The 27,338-nt window shown below is 44.7% G+C and overlaps 3 protein-coding genes across 14 annotated transcripts; all 3 read right to left on the reverse strand.

Moving 5' to 3' along the window:
• Nucleotides 1-619: 619 nt before the first annotated feature.
• Nucleotides 620-4,426, reverse strand: Adk2 (Adenosine kinase 2). The gene is made up of 6 exons (XM_031977195.2): nt 4,125-4,426; nt 2,430-3,840; nt 1,745-1,952; nt 1,389-1,664; nt 893-1,301; nt 620-808 (listed from the first exon to the last, which is right to left on the reverse strand). Exons 2-6 carry the CDS (start codon nt 2,444-2,446, stop codon nt 678-680), a joined length of 1,041 nt encoding a protein of 346 aa, XP_031833055.1. The 5' UTR covers nt 2,447-3,840; nt 4,125-4,426; the 3' UTR covers nt 620-677.
• Nucleotides 4,427-7,054: 2,628 nt separating this feature from the next.
• On the reverse strand, nt 7,055-17,738 carry lark (RNA-binding protein lark). Of its 11 annotated transcripts, none has more exons than XR_013000005.1 (7): nt 17,574-17,737; nt 15,217-15,379; nt 14,521-15,066; nt 14,334-14,403; nt 14,120-14,219; nt 13,307-13,393; nt 7,055-9,224 (listed from the first exon to the last, which is right to left on the reverse strand). XR_013000005.1 is itself a non-coding variant. In XM_031977199.2 (7 exons), exons 2-7 carry the CDS (start codon nt 15,358-15,360, stop codon nt 9,370-9,372), a joined length of 993 nt encoding a protein of 330 aa, XP_031833059.1. In that variant the 5' UTR covers nt 15,361-15,379; nt 17,574-17,738; the 3' UTR covers nt 9,231-9,369. The 11 variants fall into 11 exon arrangements, 8 of the variants coding, with proteins under 8 accessions (XP_076229656.1, XP_076229658.1, XP_076229657.1 ...); XM_031977199.2 differs by lacking the exons at nt 7,055-9,224; nt 13,307-13,393 and adding exons at nt 9,231-9,454; nt 9,920-9,967 and having other exon boundaries at nt 17,574-17,738; XR_004235044.2 differs by lacking the exon at nt 7,055-9,224 and adding an exon at nt 9,292-9,454.
• A 626-nt stretch (nt 17,739-18,364) lies between these two features.
• On the reverse strand, nt 18,365-27,164 carry tkv (serine/threonine receptor kinase thickveins). Of its 2 annotated transcripts, XM_031977194.2 has the most exons (5): nt 27,006-27,136; nt 21,508-21,579; nt 20,430-21,429; nt 20,045-20,360; nt 18,365-19,960 (listed from the first exon to the last, which is right to left on the reverse strand). In XM_031977194.2, exons 2-5 carry the CDS (start codon nt 21,521-21,523, stop codon nt 19,832-19,834), a joined length of 1,461 nt encoding a protein of 486 aa, XP_031833054.1. In that variant the 5' UTR covers nt 21,524-21,579; nt 27,006-27,136; the 3' UTR covers nt 18,365-19,831. The 2 variants fall into 2 exon arrangements, with proteins under 2 accessions (XP_031833054.1, XP_031833053.1); XM_031977193.1 differs by lacking the exon at nt 21,508-21,579 and having other exon boundaries at nt 27,006-27,164.
• Between the last annotated feature and the right edge of the window lie 174 nt (nt 27,165-27,338).

A 27,338-nucleotide genomic window follows, 5' to 3' on the forward strand; every position in this document is an offset into this window, starting at 1 on the left:
TTTAGCGATAATGAGAATTCACGAAAAAATCTTATAGGATGGAAGGTGACCGGTGTTTTATTGTAAAGAATATGATCAGACTTTTTGGAACGTTTTAATATACTCCGATATGTTCACGGTATCTTTCCATGAGTTTGGTCGCGAGTGGCGTGACGTTACTTTTGCTACGGCTCCGGTAAAAACATACACCATGCCGTATACAATTTCGTAATGAGATTATTGATTTTTTTAAGAACTGCCTTCACCCCGTCCCGCGGCAACCGTGTATGTCTTTATCGCTACATCACCATACTATGCTATATATTGCATTTACGTAGTGAACGACGCAGGCGTGCCGCGCGATCGCGATAACTGTTTTTCGACTAACATTATTTCAACCAGTGCCCTTACGTTTTATGATACCTGTAAGTATACAACGCAATGGCCACGCTGCAGGTGATTGTATTGATTTTTTAAGTTCCGCATAAAATTAAACGACCATTAGGAACGCAATTTTTCGAGAACGCAAATCAGTCGTTTCGATGTACTACAACTAAAATAAAGTCAATTTTATTACCTTAATTAGTGTGTTTATTTATACAAAAGCTACTAATGGAAGTATAACAAAAAAAAGTTAGGATAAAAATTGATAAATCGTTTATTAAGTACAGAATTCACAATTACTAACTGCTTAACAATTAGCAGGGAATAAAATTGGGTTTCCCTTCATAAGTACATCCGGATCTTTGTACGATTTCAGTCGCAGCCCAAACACCGCATTTTACGCAAATATCTATGTTTTTACCTTGTACAAGTTGAGCTAAGAAACCTGGAATGTGCAAAAATGTGTTAACATCTTTTACAGAAATTGTTATTCTCTGTTAATTAAAAAGGTACAGAAAGTGAAATGTACCTCCTACAAAAGCATCTCCTGCTCCATTAGTATCAACAACTTTTTCTGGTGGAAGTTTAGTAGCAGGAAACTCTATTATACTATTGTCTTTAGCTACCAACACTTTATCAGCACCTTGCGTTATCACCACAATTCTTTGCCTTTTTTTATTTATTTTTTCCATTTGGGTTATTTTTAATGCTATTTCTTTCCTATCCGTAGTCTGGAAATCATTAACTTTTGCAAAGGTATCAGCTTCAGTCTCGTTACCAAATAAAATATCGACATATGGAAGAGCATCCAACATGGGTTTCTTATAAAATTCACACAGAAATGGAGCGCTGAGATTCATCATAAACATTTTATTGTTCTCATAAGCATGACGAGCTACCGTTTGAATAGTTTCTGGGCTCACAGTTAAGAAGAAACCCTACAATTTAAAGTACAATGAATTTGAAAATAGGTCCAAACAGACAAGAATTTCAGTTTCAACTTGTTTCTCATTATAAACACATACAGAAACATAAATATATTCAGCAGCATCTATAAGTTTTTTATTTTCTAATTCTTCTATGTGTAAAGGTGAAAAGCAATTGGCAGCAGCTAAATTGGCACATAAAGATCTTTCGTTTCCAGTGATGAGAACTGCACAGGTACCAGTGGGTTCTTTATTGGTATATTGATAGCGCACATTCAAGCCATCTGCTCGTGCTCTATCTTCTAAAATTTTTGAATACTTGTCTGTTCCCACACAACCCATGTAAGTTGCAATTTTTGGTTTCTCCAAGAACCACTAAACAAGATTGTACAAGTTTATTGTTATTTTTAATTTGGCACAATGCTATACGTTCAACTGCATTTTAATGAATTTACTTGTGCTACTCTCATAGTATTCTGAACAGAACCACCAGCAATAAAGTCTGCTTTGTATTTTTCTATTAATTCGTCATACATGGGTTTGTGTTGTTCTTCGGCAAGGATAGCACCGTTTGATTCCAAGTGGTATTTTTTTAAAAAATCACTACCTACAGTTGCTGAAATGTCGAGAAGGGGATTGCCCATGCCCAATAGGAGACCCTCTCTGAAATATATTGGAATTGTTACAGGAAACAAAATAAATACTTTCTACAGACTGCTTCGTTGTTCACGTATAATTTATTAAATAAACTGGTCTTTAAGGAAAAATGATTCTACATTTCAAAGAAGCGGGTTCCCTATTATCGTGTGCCGATCCTGAGAGTTGCATAACCCCTATCATTTCTTGCATCTTATAGTCAAAAAATTTGAAGCACAGTGAAAACTAGAAGAACTAACACGTACGTTGTTTAAATGATAAAGAGAACTACTCGGATTAGACTGCTATTGATTTGTACGTTAAGAATTTCATAACTGACAAGCTACAAATGCAACGGTGTTTTACATGCTCCTGCGAGCACATGATCACAAAAGAACATAACCTTTTCTAACGTTCGAACATAACCTCCAATACGACTTAAATCACTATAAACGTAACTTAAAAACAATGAAACGACGAAAATTCGTAACATAAAATTGTTACCGTAAGTCCTGCGCCATTGTACAAGTTCCTCGTCTACGACAAATCGAAGAGTTTCACAGGTACTGTTCATGAATGGCGACGATGCACCACTGATACATTTCACAGTGATTCCTTCCTTCACGACGCAGGGTCAAATGACATCACGTGGATTTTCAGTAGCATTTTACATCAGAATCTTATCGCTACAGTTATCTCTAAATACAACACAACAAACAGTATTACAATGTACATGGTAATACGTGTGGAATCTTGCCAGAATCTCGCAGTACAGAATATCTACACTTTAATAAATTTTGCATTTTTTTTTATTCCAAACGCGTGCCTCTAACACACGTAACATTCCCATCGAATTTGATTTACAGTTGATCCCCAACAGGCTCAAGATCTCTGAAGCCAAATATAACTTATGAAACACACACATACGACGCTGTGCATGACTCTTCGATTTCTCGTCTACGCCGCAATAGAATTACGAAACTAGCGAGGAAAAATTCCAACTGGAATAAATTACTCGTGTTATTCGAATCGAGTCCTTGAGACGGTAAAACTTAAGAGGCAAGATTTTTCCAACGCTATCGGCATACAATTATTGAAGGGATACGTCCTACAAAGCCCAACTAAAACGATACGTTTTTAATAAAAAAAGACAACACAATTGTTGTTTCTTCACCACATTTGCTTTATTTACAAATCGGAAAGTTACTACCTCGTCTCGATACCTTTCAAATCGTTCGAATCAATCAGATATATTTTAATACTTTTCCTTCGCGTTATACAATATCCCATTAGGACAACGCAAACCTTGCATCTTACCTGAACGTATTTATCACGCGTTACTTACCGGTGAACGTGTATCGTTTAATTATTTTGACATTTTCTTTCCGACAACGCCATACAAAAACGAAGAGTCCAGTAACGCGGAAAAATGCAGAAAACAGAATCCCGAAAAATAGCGGCAACAGCAAAGACGAGAGCGCGGGAAAGATCGACGGCGCAAGAGCGGGAGCGACACCCGCGCGAGATCAATTCAAACGCGCGCGCGCGCGCGCTTTGAATCGTCCAGGGGATGGAAAAACGAAATGCGACCGGTTGGGAGGAGAGAACGGATGGATTTCTGCATGGAGAGAGAGACAGATAGAATTGTTCATTTCTTTTTTCGTCTTTTTTTCTTTTCTTTTCTTTTTTTTTGGTTACGATACCTTCCGTTTTCCCACACAGCAGAGAAAGACATTAGAAAATCCCAATCGTTAGCGATATAGAGAAGAAGTGTCGGGAAGTGTGAAATGTTGCGCAGCGTCTCTCGCCATTGCCAATGTTAGAGGAAGTAGTTTAGTCTGGACACACCTATATTTGCACATACGATGTTGTCGGCAATGTGCGTGCGCGTGTGCGCGCGCTCTAACCGCATCTCCTGAGAAAGAAAACATTGGCTCTCAAAGCGCGTTCGCCAGGCAGAGAAGAAAAAACTGAATAGAAAATTAACACTGTGTCGCGCACAGATAGATATACAGAGAGAGAGAGAGAGAATACGTTTTTCTTTATTATTATTATTGTTATTATTATTATTATTATTATCAGCATCATCATATGTTTTCTCTGTTACTTTTTTTTCGCTTTTTTTTATTCGCTTTCTTACGGAGAGAGATCAGAATTTTGACGATTGATTTTACTGTGAGGCTGTTGTGTTGGACTTGCCTTGATACGACGTGGTCGCGCAACCCATATTTCTGCGCCCGATCGGGACCACCTCCATCGGCTGCAGCAGCGGAGCATGTGTGTCGTGAGTCGTGTTGCCGTGTGCCCTTGTGTTAATGGCAGCACACGGAGAGTCCCTGCCTGGTCGACAATTACCTCTCGCCACATGACGGGACACGTTGGACCTCTCTCTCAACCCTCTCACACTCTCCGTACTCGTGGAACATCATCATCATCATCAAGTCCACAGCTCCTTCCAAGATTGTCCAGAAGCGCTTGTTGGGGGTAGAGGTTATCGTGTCCTATATCATACATCACATTACAATACGCATTGTGTCTTTTTAGATTTCCATGTGGCGCGTGTCTCTCTATTACTGTTTTTTTTTATTTTTTGGTAATTGGCAACCGACGACCCGGCGGCGCGAGACAACGTTTTACTTCGTCGCGCGTTCTGAACAGGATTCAAACACACGTCCCGGTCCCGGTTCTGCAGAGACTATTTTTACCATTTTATTACTGTTTTTTTTCGTTCTATATAGTTCGGTGCTCATTGTCCCGATCCCGATTTCCGTGTTTACCGGTCGGTCTCTTTATTACAGATTTTTTCCTGCGCTTCCGTTTTTTTTCCGTTTCCGTTATCCGTTTCTCTACCTTTAACTTTTTTTTTTTTTTTAGTTTCCGCCGATACATATTCTTCCGGTTTTCTATGACCCGCCGTTCCGTTCCGTTCCGTCTCTCGAAAGTCGCGTATCTCATCCGTCTTTATATCGGCCATCGACTGATACGCTCCACGTTTTCTATCATTTGATCGGCGAGGACGGCTCTGTCGAGGGACTCGTTCGTTTCGTTCGTTTCGTTTCGTTTATACGACGTGCCTGCGAGGGTCCGGAGGAGGCGTGCGTCCCGATCTGCGACCGAATAGTTCTCGTTCTCGTCGACCTTTTTCCTCGGTACACGCACCAGATATACGCGCATCCGTACGTTTACTACCTTCCGCAGATAGTACGCGTACTAGGGAAGCGCGTACGCGTATACGAACGCGTGTAGATACGAGTGTATATATCCCGACGGAACGACCGACGACCACGTAGGTACTCGCACGAACGGCTTGCAAATGTTCGGATCGAGAGGCTACCCACAATTGGCGTAAATCATTTACGCGTGTCCGTACGTTCACGTGGCTCTGCGTGTGCGTGCGTGCGTGCGTGTGTGTGCATGGATATCACCGTAGTAGCATTTCCTATCGACGATGTTACGCACACTTTATCCGGTAGAACCCCGTATAATATCCTCGAAAGAGAACTTGCTATATGTTAGCAGACGGACGGACAGACATCTGGTCGTGAACCCGTGCGACGACGAACAAGGCTCCGTGTGCGACGACATTCCGTTTTCGTCCCTCTCGTTTATTTATATATTTATTTTTCAAATGATTTCTCGTGTACTTTCTAGTTTCCGTTTTCATTCCGCCGGTTTTTTGGTTTAACACGCGCGTAGCCCACGGGCGTCACCGAGAGATCACCTTCGACACACCGGCTCCTAATTACGTAACGCTGAGGACGTATATAGACGCAGCGGCCACGCATTCGCGTTCGCCGGAGCGCGGAACTATACTCTCGCGCGTGTTTTAGCTGCCTGCCGCCGGGGCAGGGGAAAGAAAGTCGTGGACCAAAGAGAAAAAAAAAGGAATTTCCCATATTGCCGGCCGCCTCCGTTTCTGTTCTATATTAGTTTCTATAGCTTTATAGTCTCATTTCCTCCCGTTTCACTCGTGCCTAGACGCGAGAAGAACCATCCGACGGACGGGATACATCCGCGTTCCGCACGCGATTTTCCTCGATCTTTCGTTCCATCGTTCCCGCGGCGAGCCGATAACAAGAGAGAACCGAATCGAGCTCTTTCTTCTTCTCCGACGCGAGTCGAACGGTAAAGGAGGATCCGTCAATTTTGAAAATGAGCGTTCATCCGTGTATTACCCGTAACGCTCTGTCACGGCCGCCAGCCTCGAACAGAGAGCACGCTGCGCGGCAACGCGCAGGTAGAACACAACGGCCGACCAAGTACGATCGCAACACTGAAACCACTTGCGTAGAGGCCCGAGAGAGCTTATTCTTAACTTCCTAGTCTAATTTAGAAGCGACTGGGCTCGCGCGGCGTATCCATCTCGTCTCCGTCTCTATCCGCGACAAAGGGAGCAAGGTTTCAATGGCAACGCGTCGCTGCTCCACGGAACGTGCATGTCCTACAGCGGCGCTGAGCAACGCGCGCCCGATTCATCTCTAAACATGATCCGAGGACTTTCTCTTTTCCTTCTTATCTCTTCTTTTATCGCAGTTAGTGGTAAACGATCGTAGATCGAACGATTTCGAGTTTCTAATATCACCTCCATTACGACTCTCAAAGAACTTCAGGTTTTCACGAAACAAGGGTTGTTGCTCAGCACCGTCCTACAGCTTCTCCGCGAAATTTCGTTTCACCCCACGCTCCAGGGAAGGAAAGAAGGCTTGTCGAACGGTCGAGCGAAAAGCGAGACGGTGAAAGGGTTCTCGAGAGTGAATGATGGACACGAAAGTGCGACGAATCGCTTCGTCGAGGGATTCCTGAACGAATAGCGGTTCGAACGAAGAGAGAGAAAGAAAGAGAAAGACGACTGGGGGTTGCGGAGCGACGTAGGAAGATGAAATCGGAAGCGGTGGTCGTGCTTGCGCGGTGTCTCATGGAAGGAGATGGAAAGCGACGTCGAGATCGAAGCGCGTCGATGGATCGCGGGATCGCGAGAAGTTTGCGCGCGTACGGTATTCACGATTACCGCGCGGACAACAGGGTGGCGGATGAGAAAGAGAAGATAGAGAGACATAGGGGGGTGGATCGGATATGGCGGCGAGAAAAAACGGTGACGGTGATGTACAGAATTAAAGAACACGCAGAACGCCGTTTTCTTTTTGTTTTGTGAATTCCACAAGTACATTTGTTGTTACATATTCGTTTGTCTTTAAATCCATTATCATTACGGTTACCATTATTAAATATAATTATCATTGAAAACGCGTGTGTCTTATCGACGAAACAAAGGTGGAGAAATATCTAGTTTGCGGCGGCGGGGGGAAGAAGAGACGGGATTTAAAGAAAAAAATAAAGACCCCGAGAAAGAGAGTGAACGACGAGAAACATTTTCACGCATATCTGGGGCGCGACGCACGCGCTGACCCGGACGAAAAATCGGAAGGATTAAACGGTGATCCATCGTTATTATTGCGTACGTTGATTAAGCTTAAAACGGAACACGCACCTTGCGGTCTTTGCCCGCAATTCGTTTCTCGGTAATGGTTCTCTGTTTCTTTTCTTTTTTCCCTTTAAACGTCGATTAATCCTAATGTGTTAATAAAACGGTATTATTACGTGTACTATAGGCTAACGATATAATGTTCGCACGACCCGTTTAGGTCCCCATACAGAATCGACGCATCGTCGTCCTACGAGTATCTACGGTATATACTCCAACAACGAATTAGAAAAAAAAAGAATGGTGAAATGAAAAAAAAAGAAGAAAACTCTTTGACCCTTAAACTAAGTTCCTTATCATTTGTTCTCCGTGTTATGCGATCGGACGATTTGAACAGTCGGGCACCCGTACGTACACTTCTCCACGTCTCGTTCCGCGAAACGAAAGATCCGCGGGGGGAGGGTCGCTGTGCACACGATTTCTCGTTCGGTTCCGCTTCTCGTACTCGTGTTCACGCGTGTTATAAACATCGCCGGTTCGTCGCGGCCACATTACAATCGGTGATAACTGGGGGAATTTAATATCGGGGGGAAAGACGTTCGATTCGCGCGGCGCGTGCGAGACCGGGGCCTCACGGGGAGCTAAAGGGTCGCGATCGATCACACGCAAGCGAAATCAAATCATCTCCGTTCGTTCCAGCGGCTTCTTTTCTGTTGAACGTCGACGCACGCCTTCGACGCGCGCTGACCGGCCAACGGTGTTCCGGTCTACTCTCTCTCGCACATCCGTTCGAACTCCGATCGCGAAACGTTCCCTTCGTCCCGTGTTACAATGCTTGGACGCGCGCACCGCGGGAAGACGACCCGTTTTCTACACTCTGAACGCGACGCAGAACTCGAGAGACAACGAAGGAGGTGCCACAGGTGAGAGGATCTTTTTTGCTTTATCATTGTTCTGTATTTTTTTTCGCGCGATCGAATCGAACGACATCGAGAACGCGTGCATGCAACTCCGTGATCGTCGCGATCGCGCGAGGGAAGAAAATGGCGGAGCACGGTTCGCGTGTACGGTCGCCGAAAGCATCGTCCCACCGAAACGTTCTTCCCGTTCCAACGACCGAGAAGAGCATCGAATCACGCGCCAGTTTTTACTACAATCTGTCCCTTTCTCGATCGATCGCTGGAAAGTAGAATGTAGACGCTCTCGGCAGGAGGATGCCTGTTTCCGGATTCGCATCGAAAATTACGCTTGGACAAGATCGAACTGTGCGTCTCGTGCTCGACGATGCGGTAAGACTACTGCGGCCGGTAATCCGTCTTCGGGACACGGGGGACAAGGAAAACGAAGAATCGTTGCGAGTGACGAGTTCTTGGGGAGGCTGAAGAGACAGAAAGTCGGACCGGTGAAGAGAAAGAAATAGAAAGAGAGAGAAAGAAAAAGAGAGGAGACGCGAACGAGATAAAGAGAGGCCTGTGCGATCCGACGAGTTTCCGATCGGTGGTATCCGGTTTGCTGGTCGAGTCCCGTCCGGCGTGTAATCGGACATTCGGTTTTCCCCGTTTTCTAATCGCTTATTTTTCCGACAGAGCGTGTATGGTGGATCTTCGCGCGTGCAGATCGACAGACGGCCAAGAGTATCTCGGTTCCGAGGCTTCCTGCTAGCAACAGACAGACCCGAGAGACGACGACGACGACGACGAGGACGACGAAGAGGACGATGACAGACGACGATGACGACGAGGAGGACGAAGACGACGACGACGAAGACGAAGACGACGACGACAGACAGACCGACACAGACCGATCCGAGTAAGCCCGACGCGACGATTTAGTATGGTGCGAACCGGCGCGACGGCGATGGCCCTCGTAATCCCGGTCTGGTAACCAAAATGAGAAGCAGCCACACGTCAGTTACACGAGATCGGAGGTACATGAGCGATTGTCATGTATCGTTCGTGTTTCGTTTACAGTTTCTTTTTTTCTGTTCTGTTCTGTATTTTTTTCTGGTCGATTCCGTTTTCTTTAAACACGGGCTAAGAACAAGTGGGGAGCGGCTTGTGGTGAGATATTAAGAGGGCGGTAGGTGGGTAAGTAGACAGGGGTGCCACTGTGAAAAGAAAGAAATCAAAAGTTACGCTGTACCGACCAACCGACGGGTGGGAAGAATACGCGATACCGCGTACCAAAGACACAGGGCGATCGAGGAGGTTCGGGAGGGTGGCGTAAAGAGCGAGCTGAAGGATCATCGAAAACTATCTATCTTGATCACGAAGGAGATAGAGTGGGAGGAAGTTGGTGGTGGTGGTGGTGGTGGTGGTAGTGATGGTTTTAACAGTAGTAGTAGTAATGCTTCTTCCTCGTTTTTCTCGCTAACGTTCACCGAGAGATCGACGATCGAACACGATTAGGACGACACGACTGGCCGAATCGATCAGAGTAACCCCGAGTCCCGCGCGTCGCTGTCTCCTCCGTTTCGAAGGCGAAAGCGGAAACGATGGTTCGACAACGGGCGTCGCGCGGATGACGCGACGCGACACGACGCGTGAGGGACCCATCGGTAACGTTTACTTACCTACGCTCTTCGAATGAATCTCGGCTGAAGTCCTCGTACATGCCTCTACTATAAACAGCGATACAATAAATAATCGAGTCTACGGAATCGGTCGGATCAACAATGATACCGTGTAACTTGCTCCCTTGTCCAAGGCTTAACTTTGTGAATTTGTCCCTGTATATTCAACGTGCAACTGAACATGGCCGCGTGCCGCCTAATATGACTGTCAGAGGACCGTCGCGCGGCACGGACCGGGGAGGCACACTCGTCGCGCGACTCTACTGGAAACTACGTTTCTGTCCATCCAGTGAATTTCTTGAAACTTTTCAAATTATTAGAATTATCAATGGGTCAATTAATCATCGACTAAGCGGTAATTTGTTTCTACGTACCAAACCAATGCAACGAACTACAATTTCCGACGATACACAGCAGCGTTAACGCGTTAAGCTAAGCGTCCGTTCGAGAGCGGAACTGTGACTCTCGAATGAACGCGTAGCTTTGTTCTACGTGCAAGAACCAACATCGAAAAGAAAAGAAAATCGAATCGTTCGATGCCTCCTTAGTTGATTCAATGTGCTCCTTCCAACTTACTTTCTCCAACATTCTTATTCGAATATCCGAACAACCGAAGCCCGCTTGAGAACGTTGGAAGCTCGTCGAAATGATACAGTGTTGTATCCGAGAGACTTGGCCCGTGGCCACGCTCGTTTACGGCTCAAACTTGCCTCGAGTCGCGCGACGCGTACCCCGGTGTGCGCGCAGCTTTGAAAACATCTAGAACGGAGGAGAGAAGCCGCAGCGTTTCTAAACGAGTGGCCCGAGCGCGTCGGTCGCCCGGAAACACCTCGCGTGGGCGGTGACACCTCGACGAACTGTTCGAAACGCTGGAAGACTCAACCAACCTAATCGACGCACAACCATCGAGAGAACAGAGCAGGCTGAACTTTGGAAGAAGAAGAGAATGCAACGATACGGAATGCCGTAAATCCTGAATAGGCGATTCCTGACAGTCCTAGGGGAGACGACACGCATAGATGTACCGAAGAAACGAGGATCCGAACGTTCAACGGACGGTGCAACACCAAGGAGCAAAGTCGAGCATTCTTCACCTGTTAACCGGGGTGTTTGAGGCCAGCCAATCGAAGTGAATTAATAAATGTGTCATGGTGTTAACCACGCTTCCCCGGTTAACGGGATACGAAACCGGAAGATATTCGAGAGGCCTTTCGCGAGTTCTAAGAATCGAAAATCATTTGAACCTGTTCGTTCCTAACGATTCGACCGACCCAGAGCCTAGCCTATTCACTCTCCGTAGCTAGCCACCGCATACACGCCTAGGGAATCCGAGTGGAAAGCAGCGACGATTGTTCTCTTTGTTTTTATACGCTTTGTTTCGGTACGAGGCGCAGTCGCTGGACACGAGTCGCGTCTCGATAAACGCACGCGTTGTAATCCAGCGAGGGCGAAAACGTTTCGCGTTCCTTTTTTTTCTCTTTTCTTTTCCCGTTTGTTCGTGTTTGGCCAGTCATATGAGGCAGGCAGCGTTAGACTGGATTCTTAACCCATGCGATTTATTTAAAACGGAAAATAAGACAGACAGAGAGACAGAGATATTTATAAATTTGTGATCAGAGCGTGAACGACGAGCCGGTTGCAGCCCAGGCTGGGATCATGTAGGATAAATAAGGTAACGTGCAACAACAAATTCAAAGTATTCAGGACGATTGAAAAGTTTCAATCAACTCTTGTTTCTCTATTTGAAAGTATTTTTGCGAATGGATTTACATACATGAAAAGCTTTGAACCTCGTGAGTAGAAGTCAGCTTCAAGAACTATGGATCGTAAATTTACCGAGCATATTGTGTAACAATTACCGCGCGCGCGCGCGTTCGCGACACGTGTTGTTTCGGTGTTTCAATGATTACTCTTATCCTCGCATAGTGATCGTCTTATTTTCTTTCGGTTTCTATTGTTTTCGTTTCTCGTACGTAACTTTCTTTTTTTTTTTTCTTCTTTTTCAATCGAACGGGGCCGGTTTCACGGAACCTCTAAAGATAGATCAAACATCACAGAACTCGAGATCTGATTTTATGTAATCTATGTCATCGCAATTCACTCGAGATTGCTCCAAACGATGTCGAAATCTCGAAACGTATAAAACACAATCGATACAATCGCACACAATTGGAAAGAGAAAACGTGGACAAAAAAAATAGTAAACGATCGAATTCACACAGTTGAGAAAAGTAAGAGAATAAAATGTCTGCCGTGGATCGATCAATGAAACGAATTACCTACGAACCGAAATAGCTCTTACACGCATTTTTAATCAACACTGATTACTTTTTCCTGATTTTTCATCGTTTTAAATGTAATACTTGAAAAGCGACACACGCGTGCGTCTTAACTCTCCTTCGTTTTTTCTCTCGTGTACAACTGAAGAAAGTGTAATTTTTTTTCACATTCAGAACGCTACTCGCGAATTCAACTATCGATACGCATATCCATCGTACACTAAAAGTTTGCAAGGTGTCTGTTTGTGGACAGAAAAAAAGGAAAAACAATACGCAAATAATCGTAACCTGGAGTCGACGAGCTTTACCATTATCAAAGTTATATATATACACATAAATATATATACGTGTGTACATATATAAATGTATAGAAGGCGATACACGAGAAACAAAAAGCGGGCCGTTCTTTTGTTCCTTCGTTAAAAAAAAAGCGTGTCTATGAAACTGGCCTTAACATCTATTTAGAAACGCCGGTATACAAAAAAAAAAACTTACTGTCCAATTCGTCTGGAGAGCTGGTTTCTACTTACGAGACGTTTCAAAGACAATCGATAGGCGCCGTTCCTGAAAATCGCGCCAGCCCTTTTGTTTTCTCTTTTTTTCTCTATCTACAGCGGTACCGAGAGTTCGTTTTAAATTGTAGATCGCATAATCCTGGCTCGCGGTAGTGCGATCAAGAAATCTAGTTCGCATTCCTTAGGAACGTTTCTTCATCCCAGGCCTCCGCGCCACTCCCGGTCGAGTGATGTACGTAATAGGGAGCGCTTGAAACACAAAGGATTCATGAGAGACATACAGGCCAATCTCGCAGTTAACGCCATGGATCAAGAGAGTCTATGAACAGGGACATCCCTAGAAGAGCAGTCGACATGTTCAAGGTACGATCAGTCGAGACCCGGAGTTAGATACTTTTCTTAGTTTTATCTCTTCGACGTTCCGCCATTTCTTTAGGCGTCTGTTTCGCAAAACATTTCTTTGCTCCTCCGTTGACAAAAAATCAATGCGTTTTGTCGGCGATATTGGAAGAAAAACGACCCCCGATGTACAAACGCGCCAGCGACAAGAACGAGGCATGACTACTCGCTAACAAAAGTGGTCAAAGACTTACTCTTGCACGACTTGTACGTTGGCCCGGGACTGTCTCTCTAGGGTTGCCCGCATTCATGGACAAAGATGGTACGCAGCCTGAGGTGCACTGAAATTTAGAATGTACAGAAACGTCCAAGCGTCATATAATAACATTTGTACTATGCAGACTCTGCACTCATGTGGGCATCGGGTCGACACTCGTACTTTAAATTCAATCCCGAGATTAGAACCGGTTACTGGAAATTCCACGTGTCAACTAAGCAACGGAACAAAGAGAGAGAAAAAAACGATACGAATACGGCAATACGTTCATGCTTCACGCGACTAATTACGTATACCGTGCAGTATATAATTGTAGATAGACAGGGAGAGTTGCAGCGAATACGTAATAACGGATCAGACCAAAAAACCAAATGCCAGAGAGAAAGAGAAAGAGAGAGAAAGAGAACAGATAGAGAAAGAAAGATAAAAGTGTCTCTAATACAAATTTTGTAACAGCGCGTTTAAAAGAGCCCCGATAGAATTTTCATCCATAAATAAATAATTAATTTCAAAAGAGAAACAGCAGGGAAAGTAAAAAAAATAAGTTCGATCATCTGCGAGAAAGGGAAGAGTATACGATTATAGAATGTATATACATATATATACATATATATATGTCTACATATCTGTCTACATATACATATATATATACACATATATGTATGTATGTATAAAAAAGTATGTCGACGAATCACCGAACCCCAATTCGCATGAGCTGTTAATCCAGCCTGGAACGTTCACAATGTTAAGTCGGACGAATGGGCAGTCGGTACACGATGACTCTACTCACCTGAACCGGCCGTTGTTGCCACTCGGAGGGGGTGATCGGCGGCTGAACATTCCGTACTCGTTACCACGGGAGAAGCCAGTGTCGCGCATGGATCCCATACCTAGAGGAGGCATAGGAGGCATTGGGTCTCGTCTTGGGGGTAGAGGTGGCATTGTCATTGGTGGAAAGTCAAGCCCGCACATGGAACTTCCCATGTCACAGGGCCCTGTCATACCCGTAAACCGCCTCTCGTAGAGGTCCCTGGTGTCCTCGAAGCCCCTCCTGTCGTAGTAGCTTTCGTAGTCCTGTTGATCAAGTAATAACACATTGCTATTAGTGATCTGGCCCAAAATATATCAGCTGTTGCAAGCAACTTGTTTCTCCAAGAGGAAGAAAAATAATAAAAAAGCAAAACTACTTACTCCAAAGCGGCCACCACCCATCAGCCGGTCCCGAAGGAACGGTGGTGGCGGCGGTGGAGGGTACGGGTCGCGTCCAAACATTCGTTCTCTGTATCCATTCCTATCCGGTCCTCCTCCCATTCCTCCCTTGGGGCATTCCTTGGACCAGTGGCCGCCGCGGCCGCATCGATAGCATTGTTCAGGATCACCCATTCCTGGCCTCTGTCGTACTCTGCTGGTGGAGATTTGAACCTTCATCGGTTGTCCATCCACCATCTGTCCATTCAACTCCTTGATGGCGTCATTGACGTCACCTGTTGCCTCCAGATGGACGAATCCATAATTCCTCACGATATCACACTCTACAACTGTGCCATACTTGGCGAAAAGTTCGCGCACTTGGGGCGCCTTGGTGTTGTCTGTGAGATTGCCGACAAAAATTTTGGTCGTGGGAGTATTCGGCCCCTTGCGACTCTTTGCGGCTTCACACTTGATCGGCTGCCCATGGACCACATGTCCATTCAGATTCTGTATGGCGTTCCTACCTGCTTCTTCGTTTTCCATATGCTATTACAATCAACACACACGATCACATTAATAACGAGTATACTCAAACCATTCGATACGACCACGAATCTGATCGTATAACCGAAGAGAACGATGATAATAAATAAGAACACGTACGTAGAAAAATTGGAACAGAACAAGGAAACTTACCACAAATCCATAGTTTTTGACCACGTCGCATTCAACGACTTTCCCGTATTTTTCAAACAACGGTTTAATATCGGCATTCGACGTCTTGTCGGCCAAATTACCGATGAAGATTTTAAATGTGCCAACGCTACTAAAACCCGGCATTTTCGGCTCGTTCTAGAACCTAATTTCAAGAAAGAAAACATATCAGATGTTATTCATTTTCGACTGGCGCGCAACGTCTTTAATGAAAATACGCGCTAAAATGAAATGAGGGGGAAAAAATAATAAAAATGCGACAATCCTAACAAACGTTCGTTATTCCGTGTTATGCCACTATTACTTTGCACGGAGAAACATTTTTCATATTCAACTCCCATGAATACAATTAAAACCGACAGACAGAACTAGAGAGCGTACTACGCATATACTCTTATTCCGCGTTCTCTGTAGCGTCAACCAAGATTGCGTCATAACCGTAGCTTTCGTATGCGGTCACGTATGTATCAATTATAAACGCTATCTAATCTAGAAAACTTTACATAGAAATGCCTAACGGCAAACAGGTCTGAGCCACGACTGAATTCGCGAAAGATATTCGATGGCGACGCGGTGATTGTTTAGGTTCCCCCTCTAGCGCTTCCTTCCACCATTTTGCTAACGATCTAAGTTTTCGAATTTCGAAGGTCGCCGATTATGCCTCGATATTTCACGCGTGGACCGAAATGATCGTGAAAAATCGAGCTAGGGCTCGTGAAAATTCGTTTTGAGAATTAATTGGGACGATTCTGTTCGCATTGAACAAGGAAAATGCAAACGCAGCGCGGATATTCGGTGCGCCGTGAAAGCACGCAGTACAGAGAGCGTACCGACCTTGTCGAAATGGCGCACGAATTCTATCGAAGCGTGTATAATCGAGTTTCCTCGTCGAACGACGCACGCTCACTTCGCGATTATCACACCGGTCGTTCTCGCACGGCACTCACCGACGATTATCACAACCGAACGGATTATTTAATGAATTATTTTATACCGATGCCGACGACAATATTACTCGGCACACGCACAACCTTACACAAGAGAACGCAATCTAGCAATGGCGGCTTACCGCGTCCGCTTGCGCGAGACTGTGGCGACAACACCAGTCGCAGGATGTCGAACGCCACCGTGCGACGCCAACGGTAACTAACTCGAAGCCGATGCAGAATGAATGCGCTTCCACGAAGAAGACATGTTCCTTTATTATATATTTGAACCCCGGTTGAAACGAGGAAAAAACAGAAAGAAATGGAAATATTTTATACCGCGGTGCAAAAGGAAAAAAAGAAATCTATGTCCTGTTATGGGACAACTACCAGCGCTCCAGTCTTTTATCCGGTTACACGGTGTAGGTTACAAATACAATCGGGCGGGAATATGCTTCCCCTTCCCGGCCGTATTTACAGGTCGATCAAGCTAATTTTTGCACCTACTGCAAAGGTACAAAGTTTTCATTAATCTTTGAAATGATACGCTCGCTTTTTATCTTTGTTCTAAAGCAAAATTAGTCCAGATTTTGAGAGCGTTTTATTAGCGACTTTAACACGTTGACTGTTGTCAATGATGCTACCCGCGGTCGCCGACGTTGAGAACTTACAACGCTAGCAGCAAAATGTATGGTGATTGGGTAAAATTTTCAGTAAATCTAAACACGAAATTTCTAATTAAAGCGTTATCCTAACCATAGACGAAGATTCGTCAATGTAAATGTTGATGGAACGTTGAAAATTTACGTACCTGACGAGAGCTAGAAATAATTGGAAGATTGCCGGCGCGTTGCAAAATTAAGTTTTATTAACAGCCCGAAAAAAGACGCAATACCGGAATGTTACAAATAAATAGGAAGAGATTTATAGATATGAACTGCATCTGTATGTAAAAGACATCCAGTTTCTCGAATATACGTATTCCGGTATTTTTCAAATTATATATTAATAAGGAGCGAGTAACGAAACTGCCGTGGAAAATTACCAGAACGCTCGGAAATCAAGCTTTGCAGTAGTTATCGCTTAGGTATGACGAAGAAAGACGTACTATATAGTAAGCCGCAATGTGTAATCTGATTCACAAATCGAATATACTAATTGAATCCTGTTCGTTTCGTACAAGAAAACACTGTTATATTTTTCTTTTGCGATTAGAAGCAACACGAAATACCGGAAAGATCATTTCTTCGAGAAACCTAAGCGACGCGAAATGGCGTGCTTCGAACACCCTGCATATCGACGCTCCAATGTCTTAACAAATTCTACGATATGAATGTTATTTCGCTGGTATATATTACTTTCAATCGATAATTGGTTACATGAGAAATAGTTTAATAATGTTTGAGCACTTACCAAGTCAGTATTTCCGTAAAACAACGCGATAAAACACGACGCGAAATCACACGCTTCCCGAGTAAAAAATGGCGGACCGAAACAGACTGGGAAGTGGAAAGCGGCGTCCCTTCCGTTCCAAGCTCAGCGTCGCCAACTGATAAAAAAGAAACTTTCTACAGCCGTTTAGTATTGTTGCCAAGTATCTAATCTCTTTTGAAATATTCGTATACACGTTAATAAATGAAAGACTTGATTAAATTTTAATTTTTTAGAGAAGACGAAATACTTTTGAAATAGTAATACATGTAACATTTAACTACGACGTATTTAGAATTTTAGTGACGCAGTTAGTAAAAATGGTGGACACTCCCCTTCTGGCTTTACCCATGATGCTTTGCATCAACGCTCCACATTTTCTTAACGTATAAAAATGATTCAAACTATGAATTTATGTCTACGAATCGTTTGATTAATATGTTTTCACAAATTGAATAAATATTTTTTCACGACTCCTGATCTTAAAGTTAAGTGGAACTGGGAGTTTACATTATTTTCAATTTATAGTAAGTATCGATCTGTTTCATACGAATGATTTCATTGGTTACCGCCGACTAACGTATACAACTGTTTAATACGAATCTTCAACAATAAAATCTACATAAGGAAGAATAGATCCCTCAACATATATATTGTTATATATTCGCAGAAATATTGTACAAACAGCATTATATACAGCGGTTGTCCAGTCAGGTTGTCACTTAAAGAGTAAGGATAATGTTTTATAACACATAATAATAAATAAAAATAAATCTGGAAAAAGATGATAATGTTTAATACTTGTTAAAAATATAACTTTCATTATTTTCAATCATTTAGCTATTAACTACAATTTTTAATATAATTACAATTCATTTTCCTAAAGAAAAACTACGATACTATTTAACAGTAACTTCTGTCACATAATATACAGAAGTCGTATGAAACATAACGATCTCGAGTCAATAATCGAAAGCCCAGATACGAAATTTATTATTCGATAACAGTGTTTTTAATAATGTCAAATGTATATTCGTATCATTCGTGATCCTTATGAAATATACAGATATGCCTAATAATTACTTATTTAAAACAATAAGTTGAAATAAATAATTTAGACTAGACTAAAGATAGCCGGGATATAAGAAATATTATGACAAGTAAGTATAATGATATTGCAAACAAAAAATAGTTTATAATCTGGACAGTCGACAGTGTACTTAAAATCGTTCTTAACCTAAATAATTAATGTATCCCATTTGTACAAATTAAAAACATAAATTACATACTGTACAGATAATACAGGGTCATATATGAGACACAGTAGTACTTGAGAGCCAATGACAACTAAAAATAACATCGAAAAAAAAAAGAAATAATTTTCAGTTTTTTAATTAATTTCGAACAAACGCAAAAATTTCACGGATACAGGATGAAAATGAAATGAATTGCTGAAAAATTTCTAGCCAAATTTTTTGCGAGTTCCGGACAATAGTAACCAAATAGTCGAAATACTAGCTGTTCGAGAACATTCTTATCGTAAGAATTGTTTCTATAGTATTGAATTTCTGAAGATGTAAAATTGTATATATCCTGCAAAATGTCTCGTAACTCAAACATCAACGTGTATTATAATCTCGTCAGAAATGACGATAAACGTTTTAGAGACATATAAACGTAAATTAGCATGGCTTTGTAGTAACAGGACTTCAATGCGAATGAATATAAAAATCTCGTAATATTAGTATAGATTTAGTAAATGCTATTATCAAAGTGGTATTCACCCATCTATAAACATCTTTCACCGTGTGCTAAATTTACTTTAATGTCTCTTTTTCAAGCTCACACGCGTCTAGAAGTCAGGACACTTGTCTTCAAACAATATTATCTTTTCTAAGTAGTAGCCATCATTTGATTATATATTCAACAAACTTTAACACTGTGAAGCGCGTCAAAACACACGACGATATCGCGTTTTGTCGAGTTTCACATAAAAACAAAAAATTATACATACACATGGACTCGTTCATAATTACGTTCGCGACTCACTATTAATTCACTCATCGATCATACGAATTTCCGCATTCATACGTTTTCAAGTATATGTAAATCTTAGTACTCAGTCTTCAGGCTTGCAGTCTGTTAATAAACCTATGTACACCAGGGTTGTATTTACAATGGGACAATTTCTTTTTAACTATCAAAAGTAAAGTAACAGTTTCGAGAAAAATCGTTGAACACTACACGATTTTGATGGCATTATCAATATGCAGTTTCGACATTGTTTTTTTCACGCGTAACGCTGTTAAACGAACGGCAGGATTTGCATGCCAACACTCGGCCATAAGTTTGCTTAATGCAAACAGGATCTGAAACGAAAAACGAACATCGAGTTTTTAGTTACTTCTTCTTCATCGTGATATTTGAACGGAAATGATTATTGTCATGCTTACTGGATCATTTTCCCATCGCGCTGGAATCACCGGACGTAACCGTTTTACGCACACTGCTAACCGCATATCCTCGAAGTCTGGATCACTCGGGACAACGTCATGATAAGGCAAGGCGTACGGTTCCACCATAGAATTTCTACCACCGGTTACACATCTTCTACACGCTTCCCACAATACAAGACCCACAGAATACATATCTGCCATTTTAAAGGCATCGAACGAGGACGTATTTAACGTTTCATCTAGAACTTCCGGAGCCATGTATCGACGAGTGCCTACTCGTGTGTTAGGAGCGATATCAATTTCTCCGCTTTCACTGTAAACGAAATTTTACAATTGTGATATCCGTAATAGAAACGTTGGATTGTAACCTGACTATTCTTACCTTATGTACCTCACTGCCAAACCAAAATCTGCGATCGCACATTCACCATTTCTTTTCACTAAAATATTCCTACTTTTGATATCTCTGTGCGCTATCGCGGGTTTTCCGCGCGTGCCAAAAATTTCTGTATGAAGATGAGCAATTCCAGATGCGATTGAAAGACAAATTGCTAACAAACTGGGATGATCCAGGACTGTAGTTTGCAAATAGTCGTGCAGTGATCCTCTTTCATGATAATCTGTGATCAATAACATCTGCGTCCAAGATCCAGTCCCTTTGATATCAGCTGCGATGAATCCTAAAATATTGTCGTGCCTCATCAACACTGTCTGATAAATCTCAGTTTCCCTGAACCAAGATGCTTCCTCCAGTGTGAAGAATACTTTTACGGCTACTTTTTCTCCTCTCCATTTTGCAAGCCATACTTCGCCATAACGTCCTTTTCCCACACATTGAATCAAGGCCAATTGTTTAGCAATAGTTCGTTGTACTAATAGGGGTAAACCTGAACCAGAACCACTACTCTGGTCGATAAAGTCTTTAAGGGTACCCTGAGAAGGCACCAGGCAAGGTCCCCTCTCTTTCCTTCTGTATCTATGGTATATAATCACCATAGCTATCGAAACTACCATTAAACATACAGATAAAACGGTAGCCAATATTATTAGAGGTGCACCCGACGCTATGGCCATAGGATTAGGAGCTGCCGTAGGTCTAGGCTTGTATTCAGGAAATAAGTCTTTGTTGCAGAGCGCGCTCTTGTTACAACATATTATGCTTTTCCCTTGCAGATGTGGCACTAGATATCCTTTGCATTGCATGAACCCTTGTTCGTCCGGTGGCAAACAACCGAAGGACCACTCTGGCACGTATTCTCCTGCTTCTGCGTCCCAAACTTCTTCAACTGCGCTGAAGCAATGCCCTCCAGGTCTTCCCTCGCAAGTTCCATTCTGTCGATCGTCCGGGCAGTGTCCTTCGCAGTAACAGGTGATTCCCAAAGCTAAAAGAAAAAGAAACATATAACGGTCTTTATTACCTACAACGTTTCATTATCAACGAAACGATTAGCGCACACCACCTGCGGTCATTTTCATTTCCACCTTCACGAAATAATTGTTTTAATGGCAACGCGGAACGATCGGTGTTGCATCTTTGAGGTTATATAAAAGTAAACAAAAACAGTAAAAAATAATGGTGGATTTTAAGAGCGGGAATACGTCGAACACAGGTTAGGCCAACGATAGCGAAGCAAATCTAAACAAGATAAGTAACTGAACGATAATTGATGCCGAGTGGAAAGCCCAGGCGTACTGGGCGGATTCGGGAGGAGGTTGCTCGACAAGTTACGACGTGTCGCGTAGGCGGACGGCCATTGCGTCCTACGACACGAACTGCTGCAACAAATAAGTGGAAGGTGCGCCCCTTGCAACCAACAGAAATCTGTCATGTACACACACACGCGTTAATCTCAAGACAATTATTCCTTCGCTATTGTCTCGGTCTCGTGAATTTCCCTTTCCCAGGTTCAAATATGTTTATTATTCATCTTCGCCTGCTTTTTTCCCTCAAAAGTTCAACTCATAATCTCGAAGCAGAAGAAACTCGAAGGTACACCGATTATCGAGCAATCGGGAATCAAGTTTGCCAGAGAGAAGTCGATAACTTAATGCGTCATGATCGCAAAGTCGAATGCAATATGTAGCGATCGAGGTCGATGATATACAGATCGATTTTTGAAGCCTCTGGAAACCGACGCGCAGTTGTATGCCATGAATTTTCCTCGGAAAGCAAGTATTCTCCGACTACACCGAATACCGCGTTTATCGAGGAAACTGTTGTCTGTCCGCGTACCGATCTCTCTCCCATTTTTTTCCCCCGAACATGTGAACGCGACACGAGAAGGATGGAACGGGTACGCAAACACAGATCTGATACGGGCACGGTGCAGATGGAAGATCGATACGCGAAAGCACGATGGATGCGAGCAAATATAGTTTAAGGTTATCTACCACGCGCAAAAATGACGGAGAAGCACATCAGCGGCAGTAAACAAAGAGTACAAAGTTTATGATGTGTGTCTGGGGGGAGAGTTTGAATGCGAACGAATGTTTCAGGAATCGTCGCCGACGTGTTCCTGTTTGTCTGTAAGTCGCGAATAAGGACCGGGGAAAGCGTGAGTACCGAAATGAACGAGCTCCGAAGAAATTATACGAGCGTTGAAAGCGTCTATCTACGTATACGGCGCGAGACGACAAATAAAAATTGTAAAAGTTTCGCGGTGAGTTCGCCGGGGCCGAGGTACTTTTCTGTAAGAGACCCGGCGGGACCTAAATCGAGACCGAATGGAAAAACAGGAAGGAAGGTGAAGACTGGAAGCGGCTAGGGAGCCCGCTTATCTTCTGTCGCGGAATTACTCCCTCGCGTCTATTTTACGGTGACCGCTCTATTTATATCCCCGAATATCTGGATGACGGATCGATGCTCCATGCGTTTTGAACCCGTTCCACCGTAGATATAGTCTTCACTTTTCTCCCGTTCTCTCTTCCCGACGCGACGCGAGTCTCTTTCAATCTCCGCTGCAAAAAGAGTACATTTCACAACGGTACAAAAATACATTTTCTTGACAAACAGATATCCACGTATCAACGGCGTGTGATAATTGTGTCCCGATCCAACCCGACGTGTTCCTGACTCCACGCGCATTTCAAGAATCAACGATCGGACCTTGAATCGGAGTTTTCCAAGAGTGCGAGCGGCGCGCGGCTTTCCAACCAGCAAGTTTCTTGCCCCGAGGCGCGCACCTCTGGTCGAGCACCGTACAAGGAAATCGCCGGTTGCACGATTATTCGTCGTCTTCAAAGGGAGGCAAGTGTACGTGTCTCGAATCCTAGGACAATTCCCTTTTATCGTTCGACGATGTAGATGGTTTTAGGGCGGAGCCGGGTAAAAAGGGAGAGACGCGAAGATGGCCAGTACGGAAGGAGTACACGGTAGAGGATAGGATATCTGTTTTATTCTATAGACACTTTTCAACTATTTACTTTGAATTTTTAGACAATACCACCGGAATTCCGAGAAGATCGAACGAAAACGGTGTAACCGGCGTGTACTTTTCCATCAACGATGTTCCGTCAATGAATTAAATTGTCTAACGCGGAGGCAGCATGCCGCGGAAGACTCGACGGCGATCGCTAATAGAAATCCACAGCTGCGCTCGGCGTGCATCGAAGAACTCGGAATCGTTGCGACTTCGAAAAAGGAGAGGAAGAAAGGAAAAAAGGAGAACAGGAAGCCGTAGGAACGAAGAGATCGCCGTTTCTTTCTTCAGAAGAGAACGCGAAAGGAAGAGGATACGGGAACGAGCAAAGAAACGTTCGCGCGTAACAGGAGGGGTCGCGTCGAGCCAGTAGTATTTAGCGAAACAATCGCGTAGTCGGCCGTAATCTCGTGAGAAGGATTCAATGAATCGCGCGTCGCTGCGTTACAACCAGACACGGTGTTTATCAGCGTGGCAAAGAGCAATATCAGCGATAAGCTGGCGTTCCACACCTACAATCTCTAGGGAATCGGTACCACGATTCGCTCGCTGCAGAATTCCGTTGAAATTCCATTGAATTCCGAAAGAGCATCGAACACCTCGACCGGTATCGTTCGCGCTTCAAAAATTTCATCGCGTCCGTCGAACTGCGCCGAAAAATTGCTCGATCCTTCTCTAGACCGCTCGACGGGTTGTTGTTCCGAGTAAACGAGAGCGATCCTCGTAATTGCTGAGATCGTTCTCGGTAGCCCGATGATTAAATCTAAATTTCACGATGACCGAGGGAGAGCGGAGTGTTCGGATCTCGGGAAACAGGACGCGAACACCTGTTCTTATCCCGCGACGAGAATAAAACCACGAGGAGAGGAGAGCGCGGCCCTCCGTGATCGGAGCAGCGCGTTCGCGCCAATTAACAACCGACCGCTTCGGACCGGCACGCTGACGCGGGAGGGGGCACTTGTTCCAAAGTGTTCGAGCATTTGTCAAGTGGGTCCCCTCCCGTTCAGCAATTTGGTCAATGAATATTTACTGTATTTATCGTGACGCGTTCGCAGAGGCAAACCGCCAACCAGTGGAACCCGGAATAAATCGAACGGGTCAAATCAATTTCCACGCGTCGCTTCAAGAAGGACGATCGTTCGGATCGCTGGTATCTGGAGATCCGAAACACCCTCTGCGTTCGGGCAGCCCGCGAATCGGGGTCAAAATCGAGCTGGGAATAAAGCGGAGAGCGCGAAACGGGAATAGAAAGAAAAAAAAATGGAAACGGAATCGCGTGCGAATGGCAGTATTGACCAGCGAGTGACTACGTAAACATCGAGTGGGTGGATTTCGCGAGCTTTTCGCCCTATAAGGGCGCGTTGACACGTCATATGTCGGGCGCGCCGGTTAACTTTGTCGTGTCCACTCCGTTTTATACCACTACAGCTATCAATTGTTGGCCAGTCGGTACAGGCGCAACGTTTTCTTTTCAATTCTACGGGCACCATCCGCCACGTACTTGGTTCCCCGATGGAAATTAGAGAGCACGGTCCCGTAGAGTTGAAGTATGAGCGTTGTACGTGACGATATACGTTTTTGGCTGGCGCACACATGCATCGAGCGTAATTGCAGGTTGCATTCGCGCGCGATGAATAACGCATCCGAGAAGAGCGGTGAAAACGGCTTTGCGTGTACGCGTAACAATATTACGAGTATAGTTTTCGTGGAAGGACAATCAGCCGGCGGTAATCCAATCCCACTGTCACTTGTTGGCGCGATTCTCTCGAAGAATTTCTCAGCCGGAAGGGGCAGACCGTTCGGCAATAAGGTTGGAAGCTGCGAACCGATTTGTGTTTACGCTCGACGTTTCTCAATGAATTGGCGTTGCCGCTGCGTCGATTTCTTCGCGTTACGAGGAACGAATTACGATGGTTTTCCGTTTCGTCGAACCGCTCGCCACGAATGAATCAACGCGTCGACGCGTGTAGCGGAATTTTGCACGGTTTCTCATTCGCGTCGGCCGATAAATCGTAATTCATAGCATTTCGCGTTTCGACAGCGCTGAAAACAACGCGATTCGTTGCGTAGTACGGCGCGCGCAGGGCGGACCAATTATTATCGTTAATCGACATTGGATAATATCCGCCGCGAACCGAAACACGTGCGCGGATTAGTCGGGAACGCACAGTAGTTGAAACAGATTTGCGTTCTATTCGTTGTTTTATCGATCGGAGAAAAATGTGCCAGCGGCGAACGCGATACGCGCGATCTCCTCGACAGTTTTGCGAGAAGAAAGACCAGGGAGAGGGAATCGAGCGTGTTTAGGCGAGGCGGATCGCAAACGAGAGAGGAACGAAGAGGGAGAAAAAGAGTGCGAGAGAGAGAGAGAGAGAGAGAGAGGGAGAGAGAGAGAGAGAGAGTGCGACGAGGAGAAGAGAGGAGAGAGATCAACACGGGAATTCGTTATGGGGAATTGCAGGGATTCGATCAGGAGAGATCGGTTGTTTTTGGGAAAGCAACTTTTAGCGTGGCTAAATTTAATCTGTGGGGATGTCGGATCGGTGGCAGATAGGAGGGACATGGCTAGGATCGTGATACGTGAACGATGCTGCGAGCAGCTCTCGGTACGAGGAAACGAAAAAGGAAGAAAAGTGGAAAAAGGTCGAAAGACTAGGAACGAACCAACGACCGAGACTTCTCGTGGCATCAGAAGCAGCGAGACTCTCAGCACCACTGGTATTTCAGTCCCTAACCTTAGCGCCTAACCTCTTCGTCTTTCTCTTTTCGTCGTGCTCCCTCTTTCTCACCCTCTCTCTTTCTCTTTCTCTTTCTATTGCTCTCAATGTTTCTCTGCCTCCGTCTCTTGGGCGCGCACGTTCTTTTCCTTCTCTGTTCCCGAGGGTAACAGAAAACGGGGAAAAAAGGGGGGAAAAAAAGCCAGAAAAGGCTCGTGCGTGCCTTTGGCACAGGGATTCCATTCGCGAGAGTGTACCGACTGTGCGGCAACAGAAACGTCTCTCTGTGTATACACAGGACCCGCGAGAGAACACGCGACGACGAGGCGTGCAGCCAACGAGCGAGCGAACGAGCGAGCGATCTGCGGAAAGTGTCACGTTAAAGGATCACGTTAGTCTCGCCGAGTTGTCCTCCTCCTCCTCCGAGAGATTCTGTATTAGTCCGTGGCAAAAAGTCAGAGGCGCGATCGAGGTCGCGTCAGACGACGACGACGATCTTTCGTAAATGGTACGGCGAGGAATGATGTGTGTTTCGTCGACGACACTTGTCCCCTTGGAGGAAGAGCGACGACGAGGCGAGAGAAAGAGATCACCGGGGCCAACAGACATCTGTGCGGCAGAAGGCGGGCAGAAGTGGAGTCGGTGTGGCACAGCGGACAGCGATCGTTGCTCGCGAATCGGGCCGAGAATCCGCATCCGATCGATTCTCGTGCACTGGCACCACACACGTCCGTGCGTTTCGTGGTTTTCCCTCGCGGGACACGGCCACGCACAACCAGCTCCGTACGGGTCGCGTCGTAACCAGTCCACGGATTTACTCACCACCGACGAATCTCGCGATAAACACTCCCAAGCCGATCCACAGGCCGTATTTACATCCGCGCCGACCCGGGGTAGCGGAGAGCGCAGCCATTTTCTACACTCGAGAGCACATACTTCACTGTGACGTAGGGCAGTCAGCGTCGGCAGCAGAGCGCAGGCCGCTCGACTTCGTCCGTCTCCGGTTCGCCGCGGGTGGGGATTCACCGTTTTCTGGGGGAACCTTTCGTGCCGGCTCGGCTCCTGAACAAGGACGACCGAGCCGCACGCTCGCCAGCGAGAGAGACGAGAGCGCGTCTCTCATGCCACGGCACCTATCAACTCTGTATCTCTGAT

The sequence above is a fragment of the Nomia melanderi genome, chromosome 14, assembly GCF_051020985.1.
Source record: "Nomia melanderi isolate GNS246 chromosome 14, iyNomMela1, whole genome shotgun sequence".
NCBI lineage: Eukaryota > Metazoa > Arthropoda > Insecta > Hymenoptera > Halictidae > Nomia > Nomia melanderi.

Coding starts and splice junctions, on each gene's coding strand:
- Adk2 (XM_031977195.2), bottom strand. Junction 1,665..1,744: donor ATACTATGAGAGTAGCACAA/GTAAATTCATTA, acceptor AATCTTGTTTAG/TGGTTCTTGGAGAAACCAAA. Junction 809..892: donor AGGAGATGCTTTTGTAGGAG/GTACATTTCACT, acceptor TGCACATTCCAG/GTTTCTTAGCTCAACTTGTA.
- lark (XM_076373538.1), bottom strand. CDS start 15,360: ATGCCGGGTTTTAGTAGCGTTGGCACATTTAAAATCTTCATCGGTAAT. Junction 15,067..15,216: donor TCAAAAACTATGGATTTGTG/GTAAGTTTCCTT, acceptor TGATTGTAATAG/CATATGGAAAACGAAGAAGC. Junction 14,404..14,520: donor TGGGTGGTGGCCGCTTTGGA/GTAAGTAGTTTT, acceptor CTTGATCAACAG/GACTACGAAAGCTACTACGA.
- tkv (XM_031977193.1), bottom strand. CDS start 27,096: ATGGCTGCGCTCTCCGCTACCCCGGGTCGGCGCGGATGTAAATACGGC. Junction 21,430..27,005: donor TATCGCGAGATTCGTCGGTG/GTGAGTAAATCC, acceptor TTTTTCTTTTAG/CTTTGGGAATCACCTGTTAC. Junction 19,961..20,044: donor CGCGATGGGAAAATGATCCA/GTAAGCATGACA, acceptor TTTTCGTTTCAG/ATCCTGTTTGCATTAAGCAA.